This window comes from Scyliorhinus torazame, chromosome 9, assembly GCF_047496885.1.
Source record: "Scyliorhinus torazame isolate Kashiwa2021f chromosome 9, sScyTor2.1, whole genome shotgun sequence".
Taxonomy (NCBI): Eukaryota; Metazoa; Chordata; class Chondrichthyes; order Carcharhiniformes; family Scyliorhinidae; genus Scyliorhinus; species Scyliorhinus torazame.
Window position 1 is genome coordinate 114,798,153 of NC_092715.1, and position 20,790 is coordinate 114,818,942.

The 20,790-nt window shown below is 45.3% G+C and overlaps 1 protein-coding gene across 3 annotated transcripts in view; it reads right to left on the reverse strand.

Annotated features, from left to right (window-relative positions):
• fbxl17 (F-box and leucine-rich repeat protein 17) overlaps positions 1-20,790 on the reverse strand; it is a 1,158,180-nt gene that overhangs the window by 61,683 nt on the left and 1,075,707 nt on the right. For all 3 annotated transcript variants that reach the window (XM_072516397.1, XM_072516398.1, XM_072516396.1), the window contains one exon: positions 8,971-9,113. In XM_072516397.1, the coding sequence (XP_072372498.1) occupies positions 8,971-9,113 (143 nt within the window). The remainder of the gene's footprint in view (positions 1-8,970; positions 9,114-20,790) is intronic.

Sequence of the window (20,790 nt, forward strand, 5' to 3'; positions counted from 1 at the left end):
CGCCGTCGTGAACGCCGTTGAGGTTCATGACGGCGCGGAACGGCCCCGGTCCCGACCGATTCAGGCCCTGACAATGGGCCAGTATCGGGGCCGCGTCATCTACCAGCGCCAGGCCTTGTCGCCCGCGTAAAAGCGGCGCCGCATAGATGACGCGGCCGGCGCCACATAACGGACGTCATCCGCGCATGCGCGGGTTGGCCGGCGCCAACCTGCGCATGCGTGGTTGCCGTCCTGTCCAATTCCGCCCTGCAGGAAGATGGGGGACGGATCTTGCGGGGCCGCAGAAGGAAGGAGGTCCTCCTTCAGAGAGGACGGCCCGACGATCGGTGGGCACCGATCGCGAGCCACCCCACATTCAAGGTGAAACCCGGTGCAGGATCCTCCCTCGCCCCCCCCACAGGCCGCCCCCCCAGCGTTCACGCACCGCCCACGACTGTAGCGACCAGGTGTGGACAGCGCTGGAGGGAACCCGCCGTTTTGGCCTGGCCGCTCGGCCCATCCGGGCCTCAGAATAGCGGGGGTGCCGGAGAATCGCCATTTTGGGTATCTCCGGCGATTCTCCGGCCTGCGGCCCGCGAAACTCGACCGGCCCGTTCCCGCCGCTTGGGAGAATCGCGGGAGGGTGTCGGACCGGCGTCCCCGGAAATTTCGGCGGCCCAGGCGATTCTCCCAACCGGCGTGGGAGTGGAGAATCGCGCCCAATATGTACCTGGCGCAGCAGACGTATGGATGGAGATGGACAATGTTGATATCCCCATCCATTTCATAGTACACAACCACTCATCCGGTCAGGTGTGCAGGCATTCTTCAGACATTATGTGGAAAACTGACAAGTTGTTGAGTTAAAAGATGCACCATAGTGATCTGCTGAGGGCAGCACTCATATGGAGCCTATGCGAGAAATCCTCTACAACCAGAAGAAAACTAATAGGAACATAGAATGACTGAATTCAGGTGAACCTCTTTAGGCTTAACCACATTTTGCGCATGCTCTACTAACCCAATTACAAGAAAGTATCTGATGGCCTCTAATAACCAGACAGTCATCTGTCCAGCACAACCAGCTACCGTACACAATCCTTTATTGGCCAATGCTGTACATGGTCTATTTTTTCTGCTTCCTTTCTTCTGATAAAGCAGCATCCAAGACAGAGCACAAACATTCTGAATGTGAAGTTGCTGCAGGGCTACCAAATATTTATTTAGTACAAGTGTTCGTGCATGCCACCCCCTTTTATACACGTACTTCCTTCTTTGAATCAATTGGATTTGTGTGCAACTGAATCAGCTTCTATGTGCACCCTTTGAAGAAAAATGCACACTAGCCTAAATCGCTGGCTTTTAAAGCAGACCAAGGCAGGCCAGCAGCACGGTTCGATTCCCGTACCAGCCTCCCTGAACTGGCACCGGAATGTGGCGACTAGAGGCTTTTCACAGTAACTTCATTGAAGCCTACTCGTGACAATAAGCGATTTTCATTTCATATTTTAAAAATATTTTTGGGATATACTATGGTATTCTGTGAAGCAGGTTTGTGGGGCTTCTGGTTGTCTGACTAATTTAATTAAGCTGGGGGTTGAGTGTCAACAAAGGTGAGGACATCAAAGGGGCTAAGTGTGAAAGGCAGGACTTGAAATGAATGTGCCCAAGTTGGATGCACTACAAGTAAATAAGAGGTGGGTAGAAATTTGCATTAGGAGATAAAGTAAGTTTGCTATGTTCAGATATTAAATTTAAAAGGGAAGTAAAAAGGGTTTACAACTTGGGAAAGGACATAAATAATTAAGGCAATGTTATTACATTTTATTTCAACAAAAAGTAGTGACCATAGGGAAAACATGAACAATTTTTATTTCATAGGAATGAGAAATTTCAAAGGAGTGTTAAGAACAATGGACTCAAACATGAAAGAGGCAGAAATATACATAAGGAGAATGTGAGAGTTGTGTTGGGAGTGACCATGTAGGAACTCCTGGAGTGTATTCTGTGCTGGGGCAGAACTGTGAAGAGGAAAAGTGAAGCACTTGCTAGCCAACACAGAAAGGTGTCTGATTGTTTCTAGAAAACATGGTTTGGTTTTAAGGTTTCCACAGCTGAATGAGAGTGAGAGAAGCCCTTCGATACACCTTCCCTACAGCAACTGTAGAATTTGCCTTGTGGTAATATCATTGGAGTTTTAATGTGTTAAATATCTATTGTTGTTTAAGGGGTGTTTATTTGTCCATCGAACTAAGAAGAATTATTTTGGGGAGAATGTTCTGGAAGACTTGTAGCCACCTGGGATGGCCACTTACAAAGGATTCTGGGAAATATGGCCACCTGCAAAGGATCATGGGAAATATGGTCAACCCAGGACTCAGACGCTCAGAGCGTATGTATATTGGCAACTCAGATAACTAGACTCTATCGAAACCCCCAGCTACTTTGCATTCTAATGGCCCATTTTGCCAGAACAAAAGACCTGTACTCAGGTAACAGATACAGAAACAGACTCATCGGCGCCACTCCCTTTGCTCAGGGAGCCCAAAAAGCCAAGGTCAATGACCGCTCAGGACACACCCCGCCATCAAGGCACCCGCCCCAAAATCGAAGGCAGTAATCGAAGCCTGTCAAATTATTGGGTCCAAAGCTAAGGACTGTCCAAAAGAGCGCAAAACCCCAGAAGGATAAAGAGAGACACTGCCATGTGTTCAGTCTCTCATGGCCCCGGCGATCGGTCTCTCTTGGCCCCGACCTACACCTAAAACCAAGTGCAGCATCACGACCAGAAGACAAGTTCAAGACCAACAATCGCTAACAGACGGATGAGCCCAGCAGAAACGAAGTCACTTCTCCAGACCCAGCCACGCAAGATCCGAACAAAGGCCTTGTTCCTCTGCATAAAGCCGGGTGCCTGAAGTTAAGTACAGGTTGTTGTAGTGCTAGGTGTAATTTAGCTTTTAGTATTTTATGTTGCATGTCGAAGTAATTCTTGTGTGTAAATAATCTATCATTGAACTTGAACTAACTAACTGGTTGTTTTGTCTTTGATCGATATCCGGTAAAACCTTGTGGTGGTATCATTTGATACCTGGCCACTCTGAAAAGCAATATCATCATTAATAACTGTCATATCAGTATCCAGTTAAAAAGAGCAACAGATTAATTTTAACTGTATAAAAGAAATCTTGTGTATTTAAGTTTTATTTTTTTTTGGTTTTAATTTAATATTTAAAATTTCCAAAAGTGTTACGGGAATTTGTGGCTCCTAACTTCACTACACGTATCTCCTTGTGGTAAAATACAAATAGAAAACTGTTGCGGTCGCTTTCCAATTTTCTGTTTGTAATTTGGTTTACATGGCACTTACCACCTCCAAGAATATAACAGCCCCTAGTGACTGAAGTCATTGAGGTAGCTTCATTCAGAGTGTCAGCTGTGGCCTCCTGGGGCTGAAGTGGCTCAGTCATGTCAGCCTTGGCTCAGTTAGGAGCACTCTCGCCTCTGAGTTAAAAGATTATGGATTCAAGTCCTACTGCAAAGATTTCAGCACATAATCGACATAGACATTCCAGTGCAGTACTGAGGGATTGTTGCACTAACGGAGTTAATTGTCATCTTTCAGATAAGGCATTAGCCCTCTAAGTTGGATATAAAAGATCCCAAGGCATCATTTCAAATAAGGGCAAGGAGAACACTATGGTTCCCGTGCCAATATTTATTCCCAACCAATTTCACAATTCCGAATATATGGTCATTTTCTCATTTGATGGCTATGGGACATTGCTACACAAAGAACAAAGAACAATGCAGCACAGGAACAGGCCCTTCGGCCCTCCAAGCCTGCGTCGATCATCTGTCCTATCCAGATCAACCAACTGTATCCTTCTTAACCCATCTGTTCATGTGTCTATCGAGATAAGTCTTAAAGGTCGCTAATGTATCTGCCTCAACCACCTCACTTGGCAGTGCATTCCAGGCCACCACCACTCTGTGTAAAAGACTTTCCCCGCACATCTTCACTGAACCTATCCCCTCTCACCTTGAACTTGTGCCCCCTTGTAATTGTCATTTCCTCCCTGGGAAAAAGCCTCCAACTGTTCACCCTATCTATATCCCTCATAATTTTATAAACTTCTATCAGGTCGCCCCTCAGCCTCCGTCTCTCGAGGGAGAACAATCCCAGTTTATTCAATCTCTCCTCATAGCTAATACCATCCCTACCAGGCAACATCCTGGTGAACCTTTTCTGTACTCTCTCCAAAGCCTCCACGTCCTTCTGGTAGTGTGGTGACCAGAATTGGACACAGTATTCCAAATGTGGCGCAACTAACGTTCCATATAACTAACAAAATTTGCGAGCTTTTATACTCGATACCCCTTCCGATGAAGGCAACATGCCATATGCTTTCTTTACCACCATCTCCACCTGTGCTGCCACTTTAAGGATCTGTGGATTTGTATGCCCAGATTTTTCTGTGTCTCTATGCTCCTGATGGTTCTGACATTTGTTTTATAGCTGAATTGGATCTACCAAAATGCATCACCTCGCATTTGTCCGGGTTAAATTTTATCTGCCATTTCTCTGCCCAATTTTGCAGCCTATCTATATCCTGCTGCATTATCTGCCAATCTTCATCACTATCCACAACTCTTGCAATCTTAGTATCATCCGCAAACTTGCTAATCAGACCAGCTACATTTTCTTCCAAGTCATTTATATATATTACAAACAGCAGAGGTCCCAGTACTGATCCCTGCGGAACACCACTAGTTACAGACCTCCATTTGGAAAAACACTTTTCCACTGCTACGCTCTATCTTCTATGGCCAAGACAGTTCTGAATCCATCTAGCTAGTTCACCCCTGACCCCATGTGATTTAATCTTTTGCACCAGCCTGTCATGAGGGACCTTGTCAAGTGCTTTACTAAAGTCCATGTAGACAACATCCACAGCCCTTCCCTCGCCAATCATTTTTGTCACCTCCTCAAAAAACTCAATTAAATTAGTGAGACATGACCTCCGTCGTACAAAACCATGCTGTCTGTTGCTAATAAGACCACTCACTTACAAATGTGCATAGATCCTATCTCTGAGAATCTTTTCCAATGATTTCACTATCATTGACATCAAGCTCACTGGCCGACAATTACCCGGGTTATCCTTGCTACCCTTCTTAAATAACAGGACAACGTTGTCTATCCTCCAATCCTCTGGAATCTCACCTGTGGCCAACGAGGAAACAAAGGTTTCTATTAGAGACCCAAAGATTTAATCTCTTGTCTCTCTCAGTAATCTGGGATAGATGCCATCTGGTCCTGGGGATTTGTCTACCGTAATGCTTTTCAACACACCTAACGCTTCCTCCCTCGTAATAACGACCGGTTCTAAAGTGTTTACACATTCCTCTGAGACATCACCAATCAACGTGTCCTTCATTTTTGTGAAAACGGATTCAAAATACTCAGAAAGGATCTCACCTACTTCCTTTGGTTCCACGCATAATTTCCCTCCTTTGTCCTTGAGTGGACCGACTCTTTCTCTAGCTACCCTCCTGTTCCTAACATATGTATAAAATGCCTTGGGATTCTCCTTAATCCTGTCTGCCAAGGACATTCTGTGACTCCGTTTTGCTCTCCCAACTCCCTGCTTGAGCTGTTTTCTACATTCCTTGTATTCTTCAAGTGCTTCATCTGTTTTTAATTGCCTAGACCTCATGTAGGCATCTTTTTTCTTTTTGACTAGACTCGCAAATTCCCTGGTCATCCATGGTTCCCGAATCCTGCCTTTCCTTTTCATCGGCACATGTCTGTCCTGCACTCCCAACAACTGCTCCGTAAAAGACTCCCATGTGCCAAATGTAGATTTACCCTCAAACTGCCTCTCCCAAACAACAGCCTCCAAATCCTGCCCAATCTGGTTGCAGTTAGCCTTCCCCCAATTTAGCACCTTAACCCTAGGACAACACTCGTCCTTTTCCATGAGTGTCCGAAGACTTAGAAAATTGTAAGATGTCTTACAACACCAGGTTAAAGTCCAACAGGTTTGTTTTAAACACTAGCTTTCGGAGCACTGCTCCTTCCTCAGGTGAATCTGAGGAAGGAGCAGTGCTCCGAAAGCTAGTGTTTGAAACAAACCTGTTGGACTTTAACCTGGTGTTGTAAGACTTCTTACTGTGCTCACCCCAGTCCAACGCCGGCATCTCCACATCATTACAAAATTGTGGTCACTGTTCGCCACATGTTCCCCCACTGCAACTTTGATGACCTGGCCGGGCTCGTTCCCTAATACGAGGTCCAGTATAACCCCCTCTCTCATAGCACTATCCACATATTGTTCCAAAGAACCTTCCTGGACACACTTAACAAATTCCTAGCCCTAAGGGGTTTCCAGTCAATATGATGAAAATTAAAGTCTCCCACTACAACAACTTTATTATTTCTACATCTATCCAGAATCTGCTTACATATCTGTTCTTCAACTTCCCGTGGGCTGTTGGGAGACCTGTAGTATATCCCCATCATAGTGTCTACCCCCTTCCTGTTTCTGAGTTCTACCCACAGTGCCTCTTTACTTGATTCTTCCAAGGTGTCCTTCATCTGTACAGCTGCAATATGTTCTCTAACCAGTATTGCAACTCCCCCACCTCTTTTACCTTCCCTTCCCCCCCACCCCCCCCCCCCCCAACCACCCTCGTCTCGCCTAAAACACCTATGTGTAAATTGGCTACCATGATTATACATTACAATAATGACTATAGTTCAGAAATACTTCATAAGTTATCAAGCACTTTGGGATAACATGAGGTCATGAAAGGTTCTATATAAACAATTTCTCAAGCAATAGGAAAGAGTTCTATTGTGCAATCTATCTGTACTAGATTCCTTTTCTATGCCTTTACGAACGATCTGTTTTCAAAATGACTAATGATATTTTAAATATACAAATATCTTTGTCTTTGTATGGCAAATATTGAAGCTATTTAGTTCAACCATTTTCCTGGAATGAAGTCAATACAAGTTAATTGCATCAAACGTTCCCTTATGTCTTTGCAATGCTAAATGTATGCAAAACTTCTTCCAGGAACCAAGTTATTTGATCTGCAAGTTAAGTGTCAAAAACAATCAACTCATTAGAACGACCAGAAGTCTGAGACTTACCTGAATATTAAAATTGATTAATAACATGGTTGGCTGTCTAATGGGAAAAAGTCCTTTAGTGTGAAATATCACAGCCTGCTTGGAATAAATACTTCTGATTTTCTTCATTCACCAGTTCCCAGTTTGTCTGTTTTTATCTATGTTAAAGCATTGCGAGGGGGTTTTGTACACCAGGAGCACTCACATTACATTTGTCAAAGGCTCAGTTAAAAGAATCTGGAAAAAGTCATTGAAGGGCAGAAATACAAGACTCAGCTGCCAACATGGAGAACTTAAGAAATCAGAGCAGGAGCAGGCCATAAAACCCCTTAAGCCTGCTGTGCCTTTCAGTAAGAGCAGGGCTGATCTTTGAACACAACACCATTTTCCTGCCCAAACCCCATTTGATTTTCTTAGAATCCAAAAATCTATCGATTTCAGCCTTCATTATATTCAACAACTGAGCTTCCACAACCCTATGGGGTAGAAAATTCAAAAGATTCACAACCCTCTGAGTGAAGAAATTCCTCTTTAACTCAGTCCAATATGGTCAATCCCTTTTCCAGAGACTCTACCACCTAATTCTAGACCCCCGACCCAGGGGAAACAATATTGTGTCCCCTCATAATCCTATCTCATTCATTGAGATAATTTCACATCTTCTCATTTTCAGGGTATAGACCCACTCAATTCAACTCCTTCACCCAAGAATCAATCTAGTGAACCTGCATTGCATCCCCTCAAAGTATGTTATTGCTTGGAGACAGAGATCAGACTGGGTTTTAAACAGAGTCTCACACTTCATATACTTGGGATTTTGGACTGTCTTGTTACCTTTTGAGACAATTGAAAGTATTGTGTATTGTATTATGTGATGTTGTTAATTACTTGCTGTATTTTTTTGCTTAGTGCAATTTGCATTCTTGTAAATTGTACTTCTGACAGTTTATGTCCCCCGTTCTTTCGAATAGCCAGGACAACTCTAAGCAGCCCATCAACCTTGTGCAAAGTATTGTGGTGATAGGGGAATTGTTGATCCTGTGGCATGTTGGTCCCATTCACAATATACAAAAGGATGCCAATTTCTGATCATAGGAGAGTGAGTCTGCTTATAAATGCTGCGTTTGGTCTTTAATGAGGAAATCTGGTAGAGACATCAAATCATAGCACCTCACTCTGACCTGATTCGACAATGTTAACACTGAGCACTGAAAGCACAAAACTGTTCCTTTCCTCAGCATCGACAGCCCTCACTTTGACAACCCAAAATTTCACCAAAGAAAAGAAAAATGAATGATGAAGGACTGATCAATGGCCTTTTCTACAGGTACAGATCATTCATCTCTAGTACCTTCCTGCATTTGAGAAAGGCAGTATATCAGTGTTATTTATTAATCTTTTCCCAAATTGCACAATTGAGTAACTCAAGGGTGACTCCAATAACCTTAGGAAATATTACAGAAATAAGTATAGTTGCCTTCAACTTGAATGCTGGTTTGAAAAAGATACTAGGTAATCATGGGAGAAGGATCAATGGGTAATGCAGTCATTTTCTAATTTTATATACACCACATTTTGATTTGATGAAAAAATATTGAGGGACTCCTTTAAAGTGTTATTTAACTTCTGCAATAAAACATGCATGTTCTTATAAAATAGATACATCATGGCATAGAACATAGAACATAGAAAATACAGCACAGAACAGGCCCTTCGCATCCCAATCAATTTGCATTGGGTTTGTGACCATTACAAAAGTGAATGTACCACACAGCTTGTTAAGCAAGTCAATAAAACATTAACATGGCAAAGTTGTACGAATCTTAAGTGCATTCAGTGAAGCCTCTTACCTTATCACACCTCATAAGTCCCAAGTATCTAAGGGACTTGCTGGTCTGTGAGATCTGGGTGGCTCCCTTATCTGTGATTTCTTTGCACCAGCCTACATCCACTGTTTCAATGGTTTTACTGTACTGTCCAATTGCTATCAGAGCTGCAACAAATAAAGAACTTGTCAATTTGATGATAGCATGCAATCATTATAATCACATTAATACAAAGTTATAATTATCAAAAGCTAGTATTTACCAACAGCTGTCTCTCACCATTCTTAACTTGACTGCTGGGAAGAGTGTGAGTGGAGCTGGACATGGCACACTCAATAAGTAGTAATCAGTTCAATTTTAAATCACCAAAGAGAAAGCAAGAGTCAGCAAAGTGATTAGGAGACTCACTTTACACCATAAGTGATACCAAATCTATCCGAATCATCCCAAATTATTTGTCTACCTCCTCAGAAAGAAGTGATTGAGGGAAGGATGAAGTATGAAAAGCTCGAATCATATGTGTCGTGTTGGGTGTTCCGATACACAAACGAACCAACACGGTTGTAGATGGTACAACTCTGTTTTATTATTCTGTACAATAATAACTATTAACTTCTGGCTGTGGTTCGTACTTCACCAGCTAACCTGTGGACCCAGCCCTAGCACTATCTTAGTGAGGCACTCAGCACATGGTGTATGTCTGAGTGGCGCGCTGTGAGCTCTGTGCTCTGAGCTATCTCCTGGTAGAATGAGCGGGAACTGTGGTGTTCCCTGTTTTATAGTGCGTGTGCTCTCACTGGTGATTGGCTGTGATGTTGTGTGTGTGTTGGTTGGTCCATCAGTGTGTGTGTGTGATTGCACCATGATATGTTAATGTGGATATCATGACAACATGTAAAAGGGAAAGGAGAATTCAAGAACTTGGTTATGAAGTAAAAGATCCAGTAAATTGGACAAGAGCAGATGTCAAAAAGTAAAGAAATAACTTACATTCATATAGTCCCTTACTACAACAGACTGAAATGCCTCTTGGAGTGGAAGGTATTGTGAAGTTCCCATTATATCAGTAAATGTGACAGCTATTTAAAACACAGCAAATTACCACAGACAGCAATGAGATGAATGATGGGTTAATTTGAGCTTTTCATGAATTAACCATTTTATGACTGTTATGCAGGGACTTCAAAATCTGCTTACATGAAAAGTTGTTTTTTTCTTTCAGGCAGCTGTTCTGTGCATGCCTTCAGTATTGCCTAGCTTATGTGTTTTGGTATCTGATATGGGGCAGGATTCTCCCCTACCCGGTGGAGCGTGGGGTTCCGGCGTAATGGAGTGACGGGAACCACTCCGGCGTCGGGCCGCCCCAAAGGTGCGGAAGTCTCCGCACCTTTAGGGGCCAAGCCCTCACCTTGAGGGGCTAGACCCGTGCCGGAGCGGTTTCCGCTCCACCGGCTGGCGGGAAAGGCCTTTGGCGCCACGCCAGCCGGGGCCGAAAGGTCTTTGCCGGGCGACGCGGGTCGGCGCATGCACGGGAGCATCAGCGGCTGCTGACATCATCCCCGCGCATGCGCAGGGGAGGGGGTCTCTTCCGCCTCTGCCATAGTGAAGACCATGGCGAAGGCGGAAGAAAAAGAGTGCCCCCCACGGCTCAGGCCCGCCCGCGGATCGGTGGGCCACGATCGCGGGCCAGGCCACCGTGGGGGCACCCCCCAGGGCCAGGTCGCCCCGCACCCCACCCCCCCCCCCCCCCCCAGGACCCCGGAGCCTGCTCGCGCTGCCTTGTCCCGCCATTCAAAAGGTGGTTTAATCCACGCTGGCGGGACAGGCGGGGGTGGGCCCGCCGACCGGCGCGGTGTGGTTCGCGCCCCCGCCATCTGGCACGGCGTGATTCCCGTCCCCACTGAATCTCTGGTGGCGGAGACTTCGGGACACGGTGGGGGCGGGATTCACGCCAGCCCCCGGCGAATCTCCGACCTGGCGGGGGGTCGGAGAATCCCGCTCATGGGGTCTTTGCAGAAAGTCTGACACTAAAATTATAACCACCTCATTTGTTATTTCAAGAAATCCTTCCGGAAAGCTTGTGTGGCTTCCGACCGAAGCATGGCACAGTGGACATGATTTTGACTGCTTGGCAACTTCAAGGTTGCATCTCAGCTTGGTATGGCAACTGCTTGACCCAAGATCGCAAGAAACTGCAGAGTGTGGTGAACTCAGCCCAACGCATCACACAAGCTTGCCATCCTCTCATTGATTCTGTATACACCTCCCACTGCCTCAGGAAGGCAGACAGGCTTTTCCCTCTTCCACAACCTTCCATCAGGTGGATGATACAGAAGTCTGAAGACCCGCACATCCATACATAGGAACACCTTCTTCCCCACAGCTACAAGACTCCTCAACAACACTCCCTCGGACTGATCTGTTCCCTGTAAGAACACTATTCACAACACCCTAAGCTGCTCTTGCTCATGGATTTGCTTTGTTTGGCCCTTGTTCCGCACTGTAAGCAATCACTATCTGTCGATGTACTATTTGTCAATGTACTTTGTCGATTATCCTTTTTTTCTGCTATGTATGTACTGTGTACGTTGGCCGCACAAAAATACTTTGCACTGTACTTCGGCACATGTGCTAATAAATCAACCAATCAATCAATCAATCAATAAAGAGAAATTACAGGAGTAACATCAAACACTCTACATGACCTTCGTCAATCTGACCAAGGCTTTTGCATCTATCAATTGGAAAGTGCTGTGGAAGACCCTGTCAAAGGCTACCTGGCCAGCGAAATCATCAATATCCTCCAACTCTTCCATGACAAGATGTCGGCAACAGACCTGACCGATGGAAATAAGACAGAAAACATCGAGGTCAAGACTGGAGTCCAGCAGGGGTGTGTCATCGCCTCCACCCTTTTCTCCATCTTCATCGCCACCATCCTTCACCTTGTCAAGAACAAGCTTCCCAATGGAGTGGACTTCATCTACCGGATGGACAGAAAAGCTTTCAACCTCAACCGGTTAAAATCCAAGAAGAAATCAACACTGACATCATTCGTGGAGCTTCAGCATGCAGATGGAATTGCCTTCCCAACTCTCTCAGATCTCCAAGCCATGCAGGACAGCTTCGCGGAAGCATACCAAAGAACTGGTCTCAGCCTCAACCTCAAGAAGACTCATGTCCTTTACCAACCTGCCACAGGGCAAGATCTGATCTCGCCCTCCATCAAGATCAATGGAGAAACCCTACCAAACATGGAGCATTTCCCATACCTGTCGAGCCACCCCTCCTTTAAGGCTGACATTGATGTGGAGATCCAACATTGTATCCAATTGGATGCCACTTTTGGACGCCGAAGTACGGGAATCTATGATGACTGCAATATCCATGCTGACGCCAAGATCCTCTTGAACAAGGCGGTCATCTTCCCAACTCTTCCATATGGCTGAGAAACATGCACTACGTAGAGACACCATCTCAAGGCATTGCCGAGGTACCATCAATGCTGTCTGAGACAGTTTCTCTGCATCAACTGGGAGGACAGACGCACTAACATCAGTGTCCTTGAAGGAGCCAAGAGCACTAGTATCGGGGCCACGATCATCCAAAACCAGCTCCCCTGGGCCGACCATGTGCTTAGGAGTCAGAACCTGACTGCTATAACAAATCTTCTTTGCCCAGTTCAAGGACGGCTTCTGAACAAGAGGAGGACAAAGGAAGCACTTCAAAGACATCCTGAAGGTTTACCTCAAGAAATGCAACATAGACATCAACACCTGTGAGACAATTGCTCAGAATATACCTACTTGGAGGAACCTCTTGATTAAAGAACGCAATTCGTAAAGGTCACCCAGAGGCCTGGAAAAGGAGCCTGAGAAAGGAATACCAGTGATCTAGAGTCCAAGTTCTGGAAAATTTGCCATGTGTGAGATAGAAGATACGGCTCTATGATTGGGCTCAGCAGCCAAGGAAGAACCCACAGAACCCATGACCAGTAGCACAGAATTTCCTAGGTGGACAATCATACTCATCAGCAAGTGACTGTCAAAGAAGGAGAACTTTAAAAGTTGTTTTTTTCCTCTCAGGCAGCTGTTCTTTGCACATCTTCAGTATGGTACTGTATCTCAGCGTGGATTATATGTTTTAGTCTCCGTCATGGGATCGCTGATTTTGCAGAATGTTTGACACTAAAATTATGACCACCTAATTTTTGTGATAAATATACGAATTTCAGATATATTGTTTTATATGTATCAGGTGCAGGAAGGGTTAAAAGCCTGGCTTAGTGTATGATTCCTGCAGTCATGTTTTTAAGAATCCTGGTTTGAAATGCAGCTCGACTTTTTGAATGATGTGGAGATGCCGGTGTTGGACTGGCGTGAGCACAGTAAGAAGTCTTACAACAACAGGTTAAAGTCCAACAGGTTTGTTTCAAATCACTAGCTTTTGGAGCACAGCTCCGTCCTCAGGTGAATGAAGAGGTGGGGTTCCAGAAACATATAAATAGACAAAGTCAATGTCCTGAGGCATGGTACATTGGCGAGACCATCCAGACACTGCGATAACAGATGAACGGACATCGTGCGACAATCACCAGGCAGGAATATTCCCTTCCAGTCGGGGAACAGTTCAGCAATCAAGGGCATTCAGCCTCTGATCTTCGGGTAAGCGTTCTCCAAGGCGGCCTTCAGGACGCGCGACAATGCAGAATCACCGAGCAGAAACTTGTAGCCAAGTTCTGCACACATGAGTACGGCCTCAACCCTCAATTCATGTCGCATTACATTCACTCCCCACTATCTGGCCTGGGCTTGCGAAATCCTACCAACTGTCCTGGCTTGAGACAATTCACACCTCTTTAACCTGTGATTATCCCTCTCTCCAGTCGCTCCGTCTGGGCCTGTACAGACTTAATTACCTGGAAAGACTCGCATTCAAAGTATTGTCTTGCATCACTGACTTTGTCTGTATATGTGTTTCTGGAATTCGTCTGAGGAAGGAGCTGCGCTCCGAAAGCTAGTGATTTGAAACAAACCTGTTGGACTTTAACCTGGTGTTGTGAGACTTCTTACTGTGCCCACCCCAGTCCAACACCGGCATCTCCACATCATCTAAATGTTTTGGACTTGGTTAAGTTGGTTATACTCACCACAAATAATATACACAATTCTATTATACACGTCTCACATATATGATTCAGGTTTAAAAAATGCCAGGCAAACATTTTTTAGTGTAGTTTTTAGGTGGCACTCCTGCTACTTTCCTGCCTGGCATTTTGAAGGATGAGCTGTTTGCAACAACATAGTAGAACCTCTTATATCTTATCTCCGTTCCTGTACAGTATTTAATAAAGTGACCAGACATATTAAGCTCACTACCACATCGGTCACTATACCAGATACAGAAGAGGAAGGTAGGTCTAACTGGGTAATGGCACACTGATAGTTTTAAAAAACCATTTGTTGTGAGGGATGAACACACATTGTGCTCACTTAAACCAATACCCAAGACCACCATTTTAATGAAAATGGAAAATGACCATGTTTCTAGTAAAGCTTATTTAAATATATAATAACTGAGTATAATACTTACATTCTACAGACTTTTTTTCATATCTCCAAATTCATTTATTATAAGGTTTACTTTTTAAAAAAACAAAAACTGAAAATTTCCAATTTCTAAATTATCAGATCATTTTCATTTATACGAACTTTTCAATATCTATAAGTTCGGAGAATTCCATATTTATTTTGACCAACATTTTTTTGCTATTAAAGAACCCTGATGAAACTTAAAAAAATTATACACTGCCGGAAGCAAGTCATTAATGGTCGAGCAGGCTAAAGGATGTATACAAATTCCTATTTCTTGGTAAAATCTGCTCCAGTTGAAATATCTTTATGACTGTAGCTGTTGCTGCATGGGAACACTACTGGCCTCTAATCTGATCACCAAAAAAAACTACACAATAATATTTTACAAGTGGTCACACAGCCAGATATTTGTTACATAACGATAAGGATCACTCTGAACACCTCTTGAATTAGTCCGATAGGGTCCAATAATTTAGGATTCCTGACAGAACATTGTGCAGCTACTGTGGCTTACCAGCTCAACAGTTTCCACACAATCTTCAGTCAGAAGTTTTGAAAACCCCAGTTCCAATTATTAGCATATTATTCTTTAAAATCACCAAGTTGTACAAGTGTGGATTTCCATGCTTCCTGATATGCGGAGATAAAAATCTAATTCCCTTTTGAATGCTTCAGTTGAACCTGCCTCCACCACACTCAGGCAGAGCATTCCAGACTCTGACCACTCACTGCGTGAAAACGTTTTTACTCCTGTCACTATTACTTCTTTTATCAAATACTTTAAATTTGTGCCCTCTCATTCACGATCCTTTCATGAGTGGAAATGGTTTCTCTCTATCTGTTCTGTCCAGATCCCTCATGACTTTGAATACCTCTCAAATCTCCTCTCTGCCTTCTCTTCTCCCAAAGAAAACAGTCCTAACCTATTTAATCTAACTTCATAACTGAAGTTCCTCATTCCTGGAACCATTATTGTTAATCTTTCTGCACTGTCTCCAATGCTTTCAAAGTGCAGCACCCAGAACTGGATGCAATACTCCAGCTGAGGCCAAACTAGTGCCTTTTACAAGTTAAACATAACCTTCTTGCCCTGGTACTCTCTGCCACTATTAACAAAGCCTAGGATGTGGCAACACGGTGGAGCAGTGGTTAGCACTGCTGCCTCATGGCGCCGGGGTCCCAGGTTCTAGGCCACTATCCGTGTGGAGTTTGCACATTCTCCCCATGTTTGCGCCCCACACCCAAAGATGTGCAGGGTAAGTGGATTGGCCACACTAAATTGCTCCTTAATTGGAAAAATTGAATTGGGTACTCTAAATTTATTTTAAAAATCAATGCCTAAGGTGCATTTCAGTTTTTTAACTGCTCTCTCAACCTGTTCTGCCAACTTTAATGACTTATGCACAGAGACAGGCAGTTCCTCTGCTCCTGTATCAACTTTAGAATTGTGCCCTTTGTTTTATATCGTCTCTCCATGTTCTTTCTACCAAAAGTGCACCACTTCACATTTCTCTGCAATGAACATCAGCTCCACCTGTCTGCCCATACTACCAAGTTATCCATGTCTTTTGAAGTTCTACGCTATCTTCCCCACAGTTCTCAATGCTTCCACATTTGTATCATCTGCAAACTCTGACAATCGGAGATCTTAAATCTTCCCCGAGCCTGAGAAATATCCATGAACAGTTACGCTCTGTTTCTTGTCACTCAGCGAATTATGTATCCACGTTGCTACTGTTCCTTTTATTCCAAGAACTATAATGTTTCTCATAGGTCTGTTGTGTGGCACTGTATCAAGCACCTTTTGAAAGTCTATGTACAATGCATTCTGGCATTCCTTTGTTAACCTGCATTTCTCTACCTGGTTATTAATTCTGTCCTGAATTATTGTTTCTAGAAGCTTACCAACCACCGAATTGCAGGAACAAACCACACATACCCAAGTTCAAACACCTCAAGTGCAGGTTGGCAAGTATCCAGGCTCAGGCGTTGCCAAGTATGCACCTTTTAATAAACTAAAACCATAGAGCCGAAGGACACAGCACCAAGCTTCTTGTTTGGTGCTTCTGGAGTCTTTAGCTGGGGTACAGCTGTACGATGATGTTTTTCTAACATGTTGTTACTTGAAAAAGGTACAGAAATAATGAGGTATTCAGCTAAGCTTTAGAGAATTAGTTGGCAGGAAGAAATATTTGAAACCTAACAGAAAGGTACTTACATATAAAAGTTGATTATGTTCATACTGAATTTATGTTAGTAATTATATTTTAGGTACTTATTCAAATTAACAAAAAGATTTTTCTCTTGGTGGGACTGGGAGAACATCCTTGAAAACTGTTTGAATCCTAGGTATCTAAAATTCAGCCATCACTCTGCCTTTTCGGTAGCTTAGACAGCCCTCACTTAAATTACATCAGTAAATTTAAAATGTAAGAAGAAAGATTAAAGGCGTTGCTGGACTTTGTGTGACTCGAAGGCTAGTGGCTTCGGCCTGCCATATGACTATGTGACTAATGTGTTGAGTTCTCATCCTAGGACCTCACTGTCAAACAGAATGGTTTTGGACCAATAACACTGCTCCTCATTGGCTTCCCACCACTGAAAGGAAGAAAAATAGAATGTTACTGCAAGGCTTCAGTGTCTGAGTAGCAGTATCAGTACTGTGCGTAACAGTATCTCAAGATTAGGGGAAGGTGACTGATTCAGCAGCAGGCAGGTCTCCAAGATAGAGGAAACATTCACGCCACTTGGGTGTTTATAACATTGTCTTCTCTCCTTCCCAAGGAGAGGCTGGCCCATAAACAGCCTGAGAGAAATGTAGCCGAGGGGAAGGAACACCATCACTGAAAATGCTAAGTTTGTGTGACCAGGTAATGCAGAAAATCACAGGCAGGCTGGCACGAGAGGCTGTAGGAGGTGATGAGGTGGTGCCAAAGATGGACAGGGGATTGTTAAAATATAAGAAGTGTTTGTCATAGCAGGACTAACAACAAAAGGTGACAAAAAAGATACTAAGAGCTATATAAAAGAAGTATGCAAAGAAACTTGCAACACATGTCAAAGTCAAAACAAATGCTTTTGTACAATTAAATTGGGAAATGAGTGTAGTCAAGAGCAATGTTGAAAATTCATAACAGAATATTACTCGTGAAGAGGGCACATGGTAGAGTGCATACCTCCGCCCTGCTGTGTCAACTCAAAAGTTATTACAATTATGCAGCTCTTCCTTGAGGCATTCCCCTCCCTTAGCTGACGTTCTGCAACTTCAAAGCTGAGAAAATAAATATATATTTTTTTCTTTAATAAACATTTTATTGAGGTATTTTAGTATAGTAACACCAAAATAAACAATATACATGAAACCATAAACATAGTGCAAAAGCCATTTACCTCTTGTACAGGTCTCACCCTTATTGACCCCCTACTCTAATCTAAACTCCTCTATCTCACCTCCCAGCCCCACCCCCTCCCCACTGACGATTAATTTCCCGCAAAGAAGTCGACAAACGGTTGCTACCTCCGGGTCAACCCGAACAGTGACCCTCTCAAGGCGAACTTGATTTTCTCCAAACAAAGAAAGCTAGCCATGTCCGATAGCCAGGTCTCCGACTTCGGGGCTTTCAATCCCTCCATGCTAATAGTATCCGTCTCCGGGCTACCAGAGAAGCAAAGGCCAGAACGTCTGCCTCTTTCTCCTCCTGGATTCCGGGGGCCTTCTGACACCCCGAAAACCCTTGTTTTTAACACGGCGGACATGACGTCCGGAAACCGCTGCCAAAATCCCCTAACTTTGGACATGTCCAAAACATGTGGACATGGTTCGCCGGTCCGCCTCCCGCACCTGTCCTCAACCCCAAAGAATCTGCTCATCCGGGTCACTGTCATGTGAGCAAGGTGAACAACCCTAAATTGTATCAGACTGAGCCTGGCACACGTTGCGGACGCGTTGACTCTACTCAACGCGTCTGCCCATAGGCCATCCTCTATCTCACCTCCCAGCTCCTCCTCCCACGTGCGCTTCAGCTCCTCGGTCTGCATCTCCTCTGACCCCATAAGTTCCTTGTAAATGTCCGAAATGCTCCCTGCACCTGCCCACCCTCTGGAAACTACCCTGTCCTGAATCCCCCTTAGCAGTAGGAGCGGGAAGGTTGACACCTGTTTATATAGGAAGTCCCACACCTGCAGATACCTGAATTTGTTTCCCCTCGCCAACCCAAACTTTTCCTCCAACGGCTTCACACTCGGAAAGCTCCCCTCTATGAACATATCCCCCATCCTCTCAATCCCTGCTCTCCGCCTAATGCAGAACCCCCCATCCATACTCCCCGGGGCAAACCGGTGATTATCACAGATTGGGGCCCAAATCGATGCTCCCACTGCTCCCACATGCCGCCTCCACTGGCCCCAAATTCTCAAGGCCGCCACCACCACTGGTCTGGTGGAGTACCGTGCTGGCGGGAATGGACGAGGCGCAGTTACCAACGCCCCCAAACTGGTGCCCTTACATGAAGCCGCCTCCATGCGCACCCATGCCGATCCTTCCCCCACCACCCACTTCCTGATCATGGCTATATTAGCCGCCCAGTAATAGTTGCTAAAATTTGGCAGCGCCACCCCGCCCTCTCCTCGACTCCGCTCAAGCATTACCTTCCTTACTGGGGGGGTCTTGCCCGCCCAGCCAAAGCCCATGGTCACTCTGTTGACCCGCTTAAAATAGGAATGCGGAATAAAAATAGGGAGACACTGAAATGCAAATAGGAATCTCGGGAGGACCGTCATGTTCACCGTTTGCACCCTCCCAGCCAGAGACAACGGAAGCGCGTCCCATCTCCAAAGATTGTCCTTCATGTGGTCCACCAGCCGGGCCAGATTCAATTTATGCAGCTGGTCCCATTCCCGTGCCACTTGGATACCTAGGTACCTAAAGCTTCCCTTTACTAACCTAAATGGCAGCTCTCCCAGTCTCCTCTCCTGTCCCCTCGCCTGGACCACAAACATCTCACTCTTTCCCATATTAAGCTTATACCCCGAAAACCGCCAAATTCCCCTGAAGCCCTCATGATTTCTTCCATCCCCTCTATTGGGTCCGAAACGTACAGAAGCAGGTCATCTGTAGAGAGCGAAACCCTGTGCTCCACGCACCCCCCCCCCTCCCCCCGACCCAGTCCTCTCCAGCCCCTCGAGGCTCTCAGAGCAATTGCCAACGGCTCTATAGCCAGCGCAAACAAGTGGGGAGAGGGGACATCCCTGTCTCGTCCCCCGGTGCAGTCTAAAATAGTCCGATGTAGTCCTATTCGTCCGTACACTTACCACAGGAGCCTGATACAGCAACCTGACCCAGTCAATAAAGCCCCGTCCAAATCCGAACCGTCCCAGTATCTCCCACAGATAATCCCATTCTACCCGATCAAAAGCCTTTTCTGCATCCATTGCGATCGCCACCTCCACCTCCCTACATTCCGGGGGCATCATGATCACATTTAACAGCCTTCTTACATTGGACACCAACTGCCTGCCCATAACAAACCCCGTCTGGCCCTCCCCAATAACGTCTGGAACACAATCCTCAATCCTGGAGGACAAGATTTTGGCCAGCAACTTGGCATCCACATTTAACAGGGAGATCGGCCTGCAGGACCCACACAGTTCCGGGTTCTTGTCCCGCTTAAGAATCAGCGAAATCATTGCCTGTGACATCGTCAGGGGCAGCACCCCTCTTTCCCTTGCCTCATTGAACATCCTCATCAACACCGGCCCCAATATCCCAGAGAGCTTTTTATAGAACTCCACTGGGTACCCGTCCGGCCCCGGGGCTTTACCCGACTGCATGGCCTTCAGACTCTCCACTATCTCTTCCAACCCAATCGGAGCCCCCAGCCCTTCTGCCCGCTCCCCATCCACCTTTGGGAAATTCAACCCCTCTACGAAGTGCCTCATCCCCTCTGGCCCCCCAGGGGGTCCGACCTGTACAGCCTGCTATAGAAATCCCTAAACGCCTTATTCACCCCTACTGAATCACCAACCAGGTTCCCATCTCCGTCCTTTACTTTCCCTATCTCCCTTGCTGCCTCCCTCGTCCTAAGCTGCTGTGCAAGCATTCTGCTGGCCTTCTCTCCATGTTTGTAGATCGCCCCCCTCGCCTTTCTCAGCTGCTCCACCACCCTGCCTGTGGTCAGCAAGCTAAACTCCGCTTCTAACCTTCGCCGTTCCCTTAAAAGCCCTGCCTCTGGGGTCTCCGCATACCTCCTAT